This window comes from Macaca thibetana, chromosome 11, assembly GCF_024542745.1.
Source record: "Macaca thibetana thibetana isolate TM-01 chromosome 11, ASM2454274v1, whole genome shotgun sequence".
In the NCBI taxonomy this organism is placed as follows: domain Eukaryota; kingdom Metazoa; phylum Chordata; class Mammalia; order Primates; family Cercopithecidae; genus Macaca; species Macaca thibetana.
The window spans coordinates 26,577,201-26,592,249 of NC_065588.1; the positions used below are offsets into that span (position 1 = coordinate 26,577,201).

The following is a 15,049-nucleotide window of genomic DNA, read 5'->3' on the forward strand; positions in this document are numbered from 1 at the left end:
GATGCGGAATGGGGGCAATCTTTAGATTGATCAAAGAAGCAGTGACTAGTGGCCTCACCAAGAGTGGTTTAGGTGGCACAGAGAAAATGAAAGCCTGGCAGAAATGGGTTAGAGAGAGAATAGAAAGCGAGGAATAGGAGACAGCAATTATATACAATCTTTTGAGCACTTTTGCTATAAAAGACAGCAAGTTATGAGCCAGTGGGCTAGAGTTTTTTTTAAAGAAGCAGGTTTGCATGCACGAATGCTGAGCAAATGATCAAATGAGGGAGTACAGAGGGAAAGCGATATCTCTCTGTTCCTCTTGCTCCCTCTGGTGCTCTCTCTCTCTCTCTCTCTCTCTCTCTCTCTCTCTCTCTCGCTCTGCCACACTCACTTTCCCAAGCACACTCCTAACCTGAGATCCCAGAGAACCTCAGATACACATTTTTCCTAGGACTTGATGCAATGTGGTTGTTTTTGTGTCTCCCTCCCGTAATAAAGGTATACTCCATGGGGAAGAGACAATGCCTCCTTTCCATATCCCATGCATTCCCTACCCATCCCACAACTGCATCTATAAAGCACATGCCCCAAAAGGAATCATGTGGTCTCAAAGAGGGAGACATCCCTGCTAGCACGTAAGCTCCCAGAGGAAAGGGATTTGGGTGTCTCTGCTCACTACTTTATCTCCAGACCTGAGAGCAGCAGGCTTTTCACATACCTGTGCAAGCAGGATAAGTCTATTGTTTTTCAACTAAGTTCACATATTAGAAAAGTCCTACATTATCAAAGGCTGTCTATAGAGTGAATGTAATATCTATTTTCATAATGGCTGTTGGATTAAACACACTTCAAGATTAATTACATTCACTCCTGCTAATAAATCAGAAGTGTTGATCATTGTCTCTGAGGACCAAAAGACAGCTATGTGCATTATTTCATCTAGTGTGTTCTGCAGAATGGTTCTGTCCACTGTGTTGTACTATATCCTTGTATAAACTCCTTTCTGAATTAAATGCCAGTAAAAAGTTGGTCATTAATGAATACTATAGGTATCAATTATACTCTTGGTTACCAAGAAGCTCAGAGCCACCACTGATAAACTGTAAGAATGTTAGTCAAGACCTCTGGTGTACTTAGATCCTCTTTCTTTCTCATGGCTTTTGATCTTGTATTCTAACAAGCTAATTATACACACGCACTTCTCATTCAACCTCAAATTCTGTTTATAACTGATGACATGTAAATAAATACATAACTATCTAGTAGCTGATTAGTTATTGTTACATCATTTAAAACATAATTGAATCCAGTAAAAGAGCCATCACAGTCCAACTACTCTCTGGAGCGCATAAGTCTCTGAAAGTTTACTTTGCAAATGCAGCTCACTGACAGCCATCATATTTTTACAGATGAGAAGGCTGAAGCCAGAGAAGTTAAGCGATGTAAATAGCTCACAGAGAAAATACAGGGTGCAGGGGTGGAATAATAGCTAAGCTGTTTGCATAATATTCTTGGTACAATATTCTAGCCAACATATTACTGAGCTAAAAGTGCCTCTGTGAGTTGAGAAACCCAGCTGTGTTTTCTACGTTCTGCACTACAAGCAATAATAAAGATGAAGTAATGGTAAGTTACTTAAAACCCTTCAAAGATATTAGAGATGGAAGTTATGTATCCAATTACAAACCATCCTTCTGCATCTGCAAATAAAGTAAATGAAGCAATGCTGATTACTACATATTAGCATAAGAAAATAGAAGCTGCAAAAAGGTGAAGAGCATAAATCTCTAAGGAAAACACTGTAAGTAGTCTGAGTGATAGATATACTTCATATGGTTTCAGTATAAATTAAACTTTATTTGGAGTAATTTACATGCATATCCCTTAAAATGAATATAGCTCAAGCAATTGTAGTTAGTTATTAGAAACAGACTTTTTAAAGAAAAAAGTGGATTAATGAAGACTATCAGGAAATCCAGAAAATTTCTTTAGCATGTCATAAAGAATCCCTGTCCTTAAAATGCCACGGCCATTCCTACCATTCTCTCTCTCTCTCTCTTTCTCTCTCTCTCTCCCCCCCCCCCCCCCCCCCCCTCCCTCCCCCCCCCCAAAGTTAAGAAAGAGTTATTGACTTTGATTAGGGATAAGGTAAAAATTCAAGGGTCTGAAATATACTAGGGAGTGCTACGCATTTTCCTTTTCCTGGAAAAACTAATCATAAAAGCCTTGCCTGGTATCTCCAGCTCTCCCATTAGACTTTGAATTCAATGGACAGTCAAAGCAGGCAGAAGGAGGCGTGGAAGACACAACAATGGCATTTTACATTGCTAGAATTCAGACTGATGCTCTAATAATTATGTCACTCAGAAATAAATATATATCTAACAAACATGGAATGTTAAGCAAACAAATAATTGCTTCCACTTCATGATCTTTACACCAAACCAATAATTAGCGAGTCCCATTTCAATCCATTTCCTAGATTGCATTTTTTATTGTACCCATTTTATTGTACCCATCAATTTGAGAGGTCATTTAAATGGCCATAACCCAAAGGTTCTTAGTTGCTCAGTGAAAGATACGGAAGTGCCTATTAGAGAGTTTAAATCTATTCTATAATACCTAGGCATTTTTTCCCCATTATACTTTGTGGAAAGTTTCTTTTGTAAAAATAAGGCCTCCTGGGTGTCCAGATTTTGTGGATCCACTATTAATTTTGTAGCCAGATCCGATATATGTGAAACAAAGAACAATTCCAGGATGATACACAGCATAACCTAGTGTAAAAGTAAGTATGTGGTTCTAGGTGGACATAACAAATGTAAGAAATCAAAACAAAGAATAGATAGTTGCTGGCTGTAATTTATCTAGGAAATGGGTTAGGTAGGTCTCAGTTTGGATCTTAAGGGTATGAAGGTAACACTAAAATGAATTGTAACAATAGGAGGAGATATTCTATTAGTAAAACAGAAAGATGGTATCATGAACAAAAATAAGAAAAGTGCCTAGCAAGAAAGAAGATATTATAGGGTCTGTTGATACAGAGTTTACTAACAATATCAGCAAAGAGTAATGTATAAAACTAAAAAGAAAGTCAAGAGCAGTTGAATAAGATTATGGATTGCCAGCATGCTATTAGAAGCTTTGTAGGAGTCTACTAATCTTATGTAGTGGAGGCATTACCTAGAAATATTATCAGCATGCAAGCATTTTTGCCAGAAGTTATTCCTTCAAACTCTTCTAGAGTGTCTGCTATATTCTAGGCACTGTACTTCACATGGAAAAAAAAAAAAAGCTAATTGTATCTGTACCCAAGAAATGTGTGCTCCAGTGGCAGAAATTATCATTAACTTTTATAATGGGAATGATAGTAACAGAAAAATATCTTTATTCAGTTTTTTAAATTATAAAACTTAAACTATAAAATATCAAAGCTTTAGAGTATATCATGTCCTAGACACTCATTCATTCATCCTTCAATTATTCATGCATTTGTGCAACATTTGTTAAGTGCCTACAGAGTCACTACAGTTATCAAAGATGTTTACATAATTCAAATTATTGTAGTTTACTTCACATAAAAACATATGTAGATACCACACAAGATCCCTACTAATATGACCAAAAGACGTTTCTCTCCCTAAAATATTTCTGGCTCCTTTTTGCAGAAGTTCTTCTGCCTGCCTGGACTGTCTTCCTCCATTCCTCTCTTTCAAGATTTAGTTCAAATGTCACCTCTTCCAGGAAGCTCTCTTGACTCCTAGGGGAAGTACAGCTTGTACATAACCTCCATGTTAAGACATGCACATTCAACTATAATGATTTATCTCTCTCGCTCTTCCTTTTATATACACTTCATTGTGAGCTTCTTGATTGCAGTTTTAGTCATCTTTCCATCTTAGAAACTAGCACAATGCCTGACATAAGAGGTGTTCAATAAATGTTGTTGAAAGTATCTTACAATAAATAAGCCTGAGGTGAACTGCAGGTGATTAGTATAATATTCAAGTACTAATAGCTGGCTGGGGGAAGTGTCAAGCTACCCAGGCCTTCTTTTGCTCCTTTAAATATGCCAAGCTCATTGCCACTTTCAAGCCACTGGGATGTTGCCCTGCAAACCCCCCCACCCCCATGGTATCCTGCTGGCTTTTGATTTTTGACTTAGATCTAATTTAAATTGCTCCTCAGAAAACCCTCCAGATCAACCAATCTCTAATAGCCTCTAGTAACTGTCTTTCACCATGATCTATTCTTATTCACTGCATAGCTTATATGACCATCTGGCATCCTTCTGGTTCATTGTCTACTCTTCACTGCTCCCAGCCAGAATGCAAATTCCCTGAGAGCTGATCTGTTGTGGATCTTCTTTACCACTGCACTCCTAGGCACAGTGCTTGGCATCTAGTAAGCACTCAATGCATCTATGAAACTCAATGAAAGAAACAACGAGAAATGTAAATCCTTTACTCCACAGTGGTAAACTGATGGATCAAGGGCCGCATTCAGCTTGCTGCTGAGTTTTCTTTGGCCTGTTTGGTGTTTGTAAAAATCCTGAATGACCTGCCAACTTTTAAAAGTTAGGAGATTCCAGATTTTTACAAAATTTCAAAATATAGGCTTCTTTTGAAATACTGGAACAAGTGGAAATCGAGGGCCTGCGAGCCCAGTTGGCAAGTCAGCAGAAGTGAGTAACGGCTCCCTGCTTTGGAAGAGGAACATCAGACTGTCCCAACCTCATCAGCCCCTAGATCACTCATTCACATACCCTGTCTGGCCCTGAAGGTGGCTAGATTTTGGCCCTAATCTCTTCTACTAAAGCTTTCTTTGTGACCCACGCTCTACAGCACCCTCCTAAAATTCCTGCAAATCCTGCCCTCATGGATTGCTGTCACACTAAATTTTGGAATATGTCTTTATAGATGAAGCATCAGAGCTTTCCTCCTTATTATTTTTGCATTATGACATGGAAAGATTATATAATTACATACAAAACCTGAATTCATTATACACCAAAAGAAAATCTAGGTGAGTGTTTAAATGATCTCGAGGTGCTGAAAGAAAACTATTATGAAAACATAAAAGCCAGTAAATCAGAAAGAAGTACATCTAACTAATATGACTGACAAAAAGTTATTATCCCTAATTAAACTTCATTAAGGAAAATGAACCTTATAAAATAAGAGATAAATATACTTTCAAGTAATTCACAGAAGAAATACAAATAACCAAAGAAAATATTAAAAGATAGCCCATTTTACCAGTAATCCAAAAGATATAAATCAAAATGCGATTCTCCTTTCATCTATCATATGTTAATTCATTCAGCAAACATTGTTGTTCCAAATACTATCAGTGTGGCCAGTATTTTTTAAAATGGTAATAATTTTAGGATTCAGTAAGAGAAGTACCATAATAAACTGTGGAAAACAATTTTACAGTATGCATCAGGAACCATAAAATAGTTACTACCCTGTGACCCAGTAATTAAGCTTCTTGGAATTTATCCTAGAGAAATAATCAGTGTGGCAGACAAAGATTAATGTATGAGGATGTCAATCATGGCATAATTTATAATATCAAATACATTACAAACCTAAATGTCTAACAATAAGGAGTGATTACACAAATCATGGTATATTCAAATGAGGAACAATTATGTAGCATTAAAATTATGTTTTCAAAGACCATTTAGTGATATAGGAAAATGCTCATGAAAAATTTTCAAGCCTGCATTTTGAAAAGAATTAAATATAACCAATCAGAGTGACCCATTCTCTCTTGCCTTATGATCCAGGAGTTATTTTTGCTTCCTACAGTTTGCTATCTAATACTTCTCCCCAACCTGAAAAGCATATAACATTTCTCCATATGCTTCTTACTTCAGGTAGGCATTAAATGCAGGGTCTCAGACAGAAGAACAGTAATTGCTTCAGGAGAGAATGAAACAATATGGTTTAATATATACTGGACATACACAAAGTACTGAACAGTGCTCTGGACTGTGTGTAGAGACTGTTTCTATAGAAAGCAAGAAAAGAATGTAAAAGACCAAGAGTAAAGCAGACAGATGGGGCAGAGGCTTAAGGAAAATATGCAGAAGATAGAAAGTCAAAAAGTACAATTAGTTGGATTTTAAGGAAATTCTCTGCACAACACTATAGTATTAGAAGTTAAGAAATTCCCTTTTTGAGGTATTTATAGTTTTATGTAGATCAGACAAGACACTTACAAGAAGCATTATTTGTTTCTTGTAACACCAACCACAGGAAAGGCCAAAAGGGATGTCACGGCAGAAAAAGCAGAACTACCTTACTACCATGAAAAGAACAACAACAAAAATTGAAAGTCTGAGAGCACCAGAATAAACTGTCTGCACAAAAGACGATTATAGTAAAACAAAGAGGAAGTTGCATCTTGGTTTTGGAAGTACTGAACTGTGCAAAGCCAGAAACCAATTTGCACAGTTATTTGCCTGCAGGAGCCCAGTGATTGCATATCCACAACGAAAACAGTGGAAACTGGACTCTACCAAATCCCTATAGCACAGCTACATGGCCACTTCTGAAGCAGTGCTTACAACCAACCAGTCCTTGTGAGTTTGTGGAGCACAATAGATTTATGAGGAACTTGGCAACAATCTTAGAGATTGGCCTCCTAAGAAACCAAATATGACATCCTAGCCTAGAGAAAGCCAAGGAGTCACTTGCAGAAAGATCAGCAGAGCACACTGGTCTCCCTTCTGTGAGTAAAAGCTCATAATTTTTCATGGAAAATTGGTGAAGGGGTTAACCCATAAATAATACATTTATATGGTGGCAAGAAAATCACTCCTTGTGTCACTATAAAAGAATAAGCAAGCAATTGCTTAACTCTACACTGTCAGTTACATACAACTGGCCTACTTTCCTTCCATACTTGTGCCCTTTTTGGGTTCTAACAGGGACTCATGTGGACTCTTATTTAATATTTAATCTTTTACAGTGTAATCACAAGGCTTAAAGTATTCAGCAATTCAGAATCTCCTTTTCTCTTTATTCTCTTTCGTTTTGATGTTTGTTCTCTCTCTTCTAGAGGCCTGGCTTTGTTTCTGTACTTCTGTATTGGACTTTCATTGCTCTACAAATCATTGCTTTTCCAACATTTTTCTTCTGGGAAGTTAAAAAAAAATCTCAATATATCCACCCCAATCATTTTCATATCATTGATTTCTCTTCAACAAGTTGTTTTAACCCCTTGTAACATTTTTTTTTACCACTTCTAAATTTCCACTTTTTGGACAATTCCACCATCCTCTTTGCATATGTCTATTCTCCTCTTCAAGCACTGTAATAAACTCAAATTCATTGAAATAACTGGCCTTTATGCCATCTTCATTTTGAATTTATTTCATATATAGGTTGCTTTATTTTTTCTATCATCTTTCCATCTCTGAGCAGTGCTTGCATTCTTTACCCTCTTTGTCCACTCTTCTCAGCATGTAACAATGTCCTTTTAAAAATTTGTATTCTGTACTCTGGTTTTTTGCGTTGTTGTTGTTGTTGTTTGTTTGTTCTGAGACAGAGTCTTACTCTGTTGCCCACTGGAGCACAGTGGAGCAATCTCGGCTCACTGCAACCTCCACCTTCCAGGTTCAAGTAATTCTCGTGCCTCAGCCACTCAAGTAGCTTGGATTACAGTCATGCGCCACCACACCCAACTCATTTTTGTATTTTTAGTAGAGATGAGGTTTCGCCATGTTAGCCAGGCTGGTCTCGAACTCTTGACTTCAAGTGATCCACCTACCTCAGCCTCCCAAAGTGCTGGGATTACAGGTGTGAGCCACTGCACCTGGCCTGCATCCTCTACTCTTATGCTTGGTCTGCTTCAAACTGAAGTGACCTAACATAAGTCTTTTCTTTACCTTGACATGTTCACTGTTACTCCTAAGATACTGGTCATCTGAGATTGCTTTTTTAAACTTCTTAATGGATGTGAGGTGGTTCATTTATTGTCTGCTGGTCAGTCTGTCACTCTGCTGGCTCCAGGGCAAGCTTAGCTGGTCTGGTTGTTCATTCCCCACCTAACAGCTACACAGTCAGATCTTATTCACAGCTGCTCACTCGTGCAAGAAGACAACCTCCCCCACACACAGCAAGACTATCTTGCAGTCAAGAAAACAGAGGTGGCTCTACTTCCCTACTTTCTTCTGAAACTTACTACTGCTCATTTTGACCTTGCCTTTTTGACCTTGCTCATCTTCCTTGCCTCCTTCCCTCCACAGTGCTACAGCCTCTAAAGTAACTTCTTGACCCTGTACACATATGTCTCAGCATGTTTCTGTGTTCATTCTATAGCAAATGTGATTTTAATTCTCAGCCTGGGATTTTTTTCTTTCTACTCACATTCAATCTCTAGTCATTCCTTTGCTAGACTGACTCACTTTGTGTCACTTGACTTCTCTTTCTCTCTAAAATGACACCTTTTCCACATCCTAAATCTCCACTTTCTGCTTCCTTCAACTTGTCCATCATCCTAGCTTTCAGTTGCTCAGCAGCTAAAATGCTCATCTGTCCAGCTAAAACTCGTCTGCCCTTACCACTTTCTGTTCTACATAGGCATTTTGATACACTATGAGAGACCTTAAAATCTTCTCAATGAGCCAGATATATTATAAAACAATAGTGGTGTCTTTTGTTAGTATCTTTCAGAATCTGACTCCCTCCTGGAAGGTTTTGTAACAATTATAGTCAAGTTCACATATATTAGACATTTATAGAAAGGGTAGAAAAGGGCATAAGAAATGTCTAAAGAGCAACCTTCAAAATAAATCTTCTGAGAATCTGACTTTATATCTATTGATGTTTATTCAATCAACTGATAAAACGTACAGGGAAACAGAAGGGAATGATCGCCAATGGGAGAAAATGATGAGAAAGAAAGAGCAAGTCTCTAAAGTTTGAACTTCATTTTGTAAAAACAAAGGAGCTATCATAGACAAAATCAAATTGGCAAATGTACATTTAAAATGTTTACCTTCTAAACAAATTTGCAGAGATGCCAATTTAATGTTGATCTTCATGTTAATGGTATTAAATTTATAAATAGTACTCATCAGGCACCTGTTTTTTAAAGTTATAAAATGGAAACAGTTCCTTCAAAAGAATTTAAAGTTTAGACTCACACTTCCAATCAGAGGTTGCCAGTTTATGGCTTCTACAGAAAGTACGTCAACCTACAATTCAAGGAGGCCAGAGACTACCTGCCAAATTCGTCCTGATTAGGACTGAATGCACCCCCTCACTTCATACTCTGTCTCCGCAGTAGCCTCTCTTCCCCTCTCCTTCAGGACCCTCATTTGTTGCCATGGTTTATCCATGGCTCAGGCTGACATGGGAATTCTCCTCCCTTCTGGCCCAATAGTTTTGGGTACCAAGAACTGTTTTCTTGTGGACTGTCCCCTAGCATACCTTGGGGTGCATAGTCAGGCATTTTGGGCATTCTCTCTTTAGCCCAAACCTAGGTGTAAGTGCTGAATAAATGAAGGGACCAGAACTTGAAAATATGGCAACAAGCCATGGATACAAAACACGATTGATAGAATGAGCAAAATAATGTAAAGATATAAAATGTGACACCTGATGGGCCAGAATATAGATATTGTGTCCAACATCTTTTGGAGAAACACCATCATCTCCACCCTCGTCATCCCCATGGTCACATTCCAATCCTTGGTTGTAGGCATTCTTCATCACATCCACCTATCGAAAAAAAAAAAGAAGACTGAAATGCCAGAAACAACATCCGCTTTACATTGTTTATGAGGTTTAATTAACAATTGGGCAGCTTCATGAGCCTCAAAAGTATAAAAGGACTCTAAATGAAAATGGCCTTGGAAACCATCTTTATTTCAATGAACATGAAAGTATTTTCCTACAATATTCCCCTTTTCCTTCGAAATTTTTGTTTGAAATTTGAATGTTTATAGTGTCAAAGTTCCCAAGAATTAGGAGAATCGAGAACCCCAGTAAACATCCATTATTTACTAAGTGCCCACTAAGTAACAGGCAGACATGGTGCTAGAAATTGCCCTGGGAACTGAGGTTCCCAACAGTGGATAGGAGAGAGTACCCTCAAGGAATTTACTGTCCAGTGGGACAAGCAAGGAAGGAGGCAAACACAGTGGGGTGCTGTCAGTCCTATTCCAGGGCTATGTATGTTTCTAAGGAAGTGCAGAGCAGGGGCATATACTCAAGCAAGAGGTGGAGGGTGGGCCACAAGGAGGAAGGGGATGACAGGATAAAGGTGTTGTCCACAGAGGAACTAGTATTTTCAAAGGGCTATTGCACAGTGCCATTGTTGAATAAATAATATAATTCACTGCCACATTTAACCATAGGATAGGAAATGTGTTGGTCCTTGTAACTCACTGCTTGCAGATAGACACTGGGCTCTCATTAAATATATATTAAATCAAACTTCACTTTATCTCTCTTTTTGCCTGACCTCCATGACTCCATTCTTTACTAACAAAGTGATAGCAAAAGAGTGTTGTGCCAGGCTTTCATAGGAGATGCCCATAGCACCAACAACGGCCCTGATGTGAGTGGAGCTTAATCACCAGGGCACTGAGCTATATTATGTGAGTATGTTCTCAATGCTTTTGGAACCCAATGCTTTTAAAATACACCTGCATTATTTCATAATGTGCATGCCATGAGTGAAAAGGAAAAGATAACTTCTACAATAGGAAGACACACTAATGATCTCTGTGGAATCTCTACTAGAGTCTGCACAGTTTCCTTGAGGCCAAGCATTGTACAACATATCACTGACAAGAACAACTACAAAAAAAAACTAATTTTATTTTATTTTTCAGAAAGAGGTATAAATAAAATTTTTGAAGAGTACAAACATTTTTTTTTTTACATCCCTTCCTCATATGCTCCAATACACCATTAAACTAAAGCCAACTTTTTTTCTGGCAATACACATTTGCATACAGTTTAGTATAGTGTGATAAGTTGGCTAAGAAAAGCGCTTGGAGTGGATAAAACTACTGAAGTCATAAGGCCCAGATCACACAGGCCTTTGCCAACACAGGGCCTTCTGAGGTATTGGAAATGGTAGGTCATGATGCTCCATTTGTCTCAGTAGAGCAATGAAAATCAATCAACATTTTTTTCTGACATGCATTCTCTAAACTTGTTCCTTTTAGGTTACTCAATATTAACCAAGCTTCTAAAAGTTTTCTTACCAGTTCTCTGGGTCTCATGTTAAAAAGAATTCTTTCTGCGTTCTCGCTGTCATGTCTGCTTTCCATAATGGCCAGCAAAAGTTTAGATGCATTGTTCTAGAGACACAGTTTGAGTTAATGTGCATGCAAAGTCAATTTCATGGATTAACGATTTCTCTGCATTTGGTTTAGTTGAGATTACTAGGACCTCTTTTTTAATCAAACGAAATTTAAAACTGCTAATTTCATTTGTCTTGTTAACATTCTAAAATAGAACACTTTACTTCACTGTCAACACAAAATATAACTAATGAATCATGAGACCTATGTTACAAGAGATATTTTAAATATTGGTGAAAAGGTACTTCAAATGCAAAATTGATTTACTATATATCGCACTAAAACATAATCATATTTTTCCTCACTGTTTCCTAAATAGGCATTTCAAAAAACAAGGTGAACAGGTATCAGTAACATATTTTACAGAAACGGTATACAATTTAAAGAATTTAGCACAATTGTTAAAATGAAATATTAATACATATTAGCATATCGAAATCTAAAACTATATGAGCAATAATTAGAATTAATCTATAAAATTACAAATTCATGTGTTAGAAATATAAATTTATTGATAATGGCTTCCTAGTCTCACTATATGGCAGGTGATATGCAACTTGTTTCCCTTTGGGTTATGAAAGAATATCTTCTATTTTCGCTTAACAGAAAATGAAAATAGCTTATGTTGTCTTTGAAGTGTTCTAATTTGTTTTATCAATATATTATCTCAACCATTTCTACCTACAGATATCAAAAATATTTCTGATACAATTTATAATCCAAAATAGATACTCAGAGTTACAGAAAATCTTAGCCAAGAAAGCACAATATCCTAAACATTTTGAAAGATGTTACGTTATACTGTGTTTTTAATAGTGCTGGCATAGAATTTTGGCAAATTGCAATATGAAATTAAATATCCAGGATTTACTTCTACAGTGTGCTCATAATATTCATTTAGATAACAATCTTAACCTCCACACACAATCTTTGATAGAAGTACAAAAGAATTGGAGTTAACATGGCTCTAAGATGCTTCTAAGTGACTCAAAGTTAACATATCATAGGATGAAAATTAAAATGAATTGTATTTGGTCTAAATAAATAACGATCATACAAATTTTGTTAAGGTTGTGCAAATTAATTCTCCTGGGTAGTTTTAACACCAAATTCTATCCAACTATTTCCACCCCCCTGCCAAGAGGTATAGCCTAAAAATCATTTTAAGTGACCAATAACAGTGACAATGATGAAGATGATGATTGACACTAATGTCACTGACTCATTATGAAAAGACTTTAGTATTTTGGGGGAAAGGGAGTATTATCCTTTTCTGCTCCATTTTCATATTTTGCAGACTTGAACCAATCCTAAAATTCTCTTCAACAATCTAGTATCCCACATAAATAACATACCTAAAAGAGTAAGGTTCTAGGATTAATGGAGAGCTTAAATCCTAGGAATAATCTGAACAGATCATGGAATTCAAAGCTAAAACCTTGGCAACACTGACAGTGTTACCTAATGAACCTTCCCTCAGCAGGCCCAATACATGATAGCTTAAAAATACATCCAATTTCAGAATGCTATTGGCAATATGGTATTTTTTCTAGCCAATCTTCTTTTCCATATTATGTCAGAAGAATAGAAATCTTATAAACGGCCTAATGAAATATGAATCAAATTGATAGTACAAGAGTCTATAAATACCACAAAATCAAATGGAAATATCAGTGTTAGTGCAGGAGTTTCTTCTTAAAGAAGCCACATTCTTTAAAAACAAAACAAAATAGAAATCTTTACCTATTTACAAATGAAGCACTTCATATTTACAGGTCAGTTTTGCAAATGAAAATAAAAAGGACACCAAATATCAAAAAGTAATAGAATCTCGTACTAAATGAGTATATAAAGCTAAGTATACTTAAAATTAGGGATGATTCAGCAATTAAATTCAGGAATGAATGACATAAAATAAAACCTTAATAATTATTAATATGATATCTTTCTAATGTTAAAGATAATTTATTATTTAAAGTACCCTATGCATGGAAATCCCTTAAATTTCTAATATATATTATTCTGTCTTACAAACATTGTTCTTATATCGGACAACATGTACAAAGCCTCAAAGATTGTTTAGAAAAGTACACATACCTCATTCACTAAGAAAAAAAAGACTATACTTTAAATATTTCAAGTCAAATCTATATTTGGTATTTTGACTTATCCAACTGTCATATTTTTAAAAGGTAACAATTGTACATACTAAAATTAACAAAAATTTAAATAACTTTTTTTAAAAAAGCATTTTCATTTGAATAGTTGATAATATCTTTGTGCTGTTAAGTGATGCCTTCTCACTTAATTTTTTTACACATGCTTTGATTTGTAAATAATCTATATGCTTATACTTTATTTTACATGGATGAGTCATTCAGTATTTCTGCCCATTAAGTTTAATTAACTACAAAAGAAATTTAAAGTTATAGTCTTTAGACTAATGAAGGATTTTAAAAGCCAAAGATCAAGACCTGTCTATGTTGTTTCTTAATGAATTATGGTTAAAGATGAATTTAAGATAAAACAACAAAAATTTTTCTAATAACTTGAATTTAAGCTGACTATCTCACAGGCTGGTTTCATTAACTGAAGCATGATGGTAATGAATCAAAGCACAAAACTACATCTACGTAAGAATCACCTTTCTAATCTATGAATAGAAAGAACAGAAGCTTATACATATTACAACTGAAAACATGAAAAAATACAAACCCATCTCTTCTATTAAAGAAGCAGTTAAGCTGGGTGTGGTGGCATGCACCTGTAATCCCAGCTTATCAGGAGGTGGATGCTGGAGGATCACATGGGCCCAGGAGTTCAATATCAGCCTGGGCAACATAGTGAGACTCCAACTCAAAAAAATAAAATAAAGATAAAGAAGCACATGCTTACTAAGAGCCTTTAGCACAATCTTCACATAAACATATGTACTTTCCATTGTAATACCTAAACCTAAATTTAGAAACGGAATTAGAAAAATATCATTCCTATTCTTCTTGGCTACAAATTTACCCAAACAAAGTTAAATTTAATTATACATTCTTTATAGTCTTGGATAGACCAGGCTTCACAGAGAAATTGTAATTTAAGCAAGGATTATTTTTTCCTCGTTAACCCTAAACACAATAATGTGGTCTTTACTAGCTCATCTCAATTGAATATCATGCTTTAGCATTTGGGCTTTATACAATTTATTGTGTATATTAATTTGTGCTCCCGAGCTCTTATAAATGAAACTGCTGGGAACTGCGTACAAGGCTTAAATTAAAGAAATCTCTTAGAGTATGGATATCACTGAAAGTATTTTGGGGAAAAATAATATTTTAATGTAAAAGAGAACAACTTTTAGAAAGAAGAGAGCCATAAAACTAAAATGCAGCACTCCTTTGACTTTGTCTAATTCCTTGTGACTTTCTGGGTGGAATTCTGTGGTCAATGTGTTTTAAAAATATATCAACACCTTTTGCTTCTCCCTATAATGAAAAATATAAAATAAAAACTAGACCGGGTGCGATGGCTCATGTTTGTAATGCCAGCACTTTGGGAGGCCGAGGCAGGTGGATCACGAAGTCAGGAGTTCCAGACAAGTCTGGCCAACACAGTGAAACTCTATCTCTACTAAAAATACAAAAATTAGCTGGGCGTGGTGGCAGGCACCTGTAATCCCAGCTACTCGGGAAGCTGAGGCAGAAGAATTGCTTGAACCTGGGAGGAGAAGGTTGCAGTGAG

At 36.2% G+C, this 15,049-nt stretch overlaps 3 protein-coding genes across 15 annotated transcripts in view; 1 reads left to right on the plus strand and 2 right to left on the minus strand.

Moving 5' to 3' along the window:
- BHLHE41 (basic helix-loop-helix family member e41) overlaps positions 1-2,075 on the minus strand; it is a 348,201-nt gene extending 346,126 nt beyond the window's left edge. The window contains exon 1 of the mRNA XM_050746749.1: positions 2,071-2,075. The gene's annotated coding sequence lies outside the window, so the exon portion shown is untranslated. The remainder of the gene's footprint in view (positions 1-2,070) is intronic.
- MED21 (mediator complex subunit 21) overlaps positions 1-15,049 on the plus strand; it is a 1,150,573-nt gene that overhangs the window by 566,234 nt on the left and 569,290 nt on the right. The gene's annotated exons all lie outside the window — the stretch shown is intronic.
- ITPR2 (inositol 1,4,5-trisphosphate receptor type 2) overlaps positions 1-15,049 on the minus strand; it is a 495,967-nt gene that overhangs the window by 128,285 nt on the left and 352,633 nt on the right. For both annotated transcript variants that reach the window (XM_050746648.1, XM_050746649.1), the window contains 2 exons: positions 11,219-11,314; positions 9,600-9,722 (listed from right to left, as the gene is read on the minus strand). In XM_050746648.1, the coding sequence (XP_050602605.1) occupies positions 9,600-9,722; positions 11,219-11,314 (219 nt within the window). The remainder of the gene's footprint in view (positions 1-9,599; positions 9,723-11,218; positions 11,315-15,049) is intronic.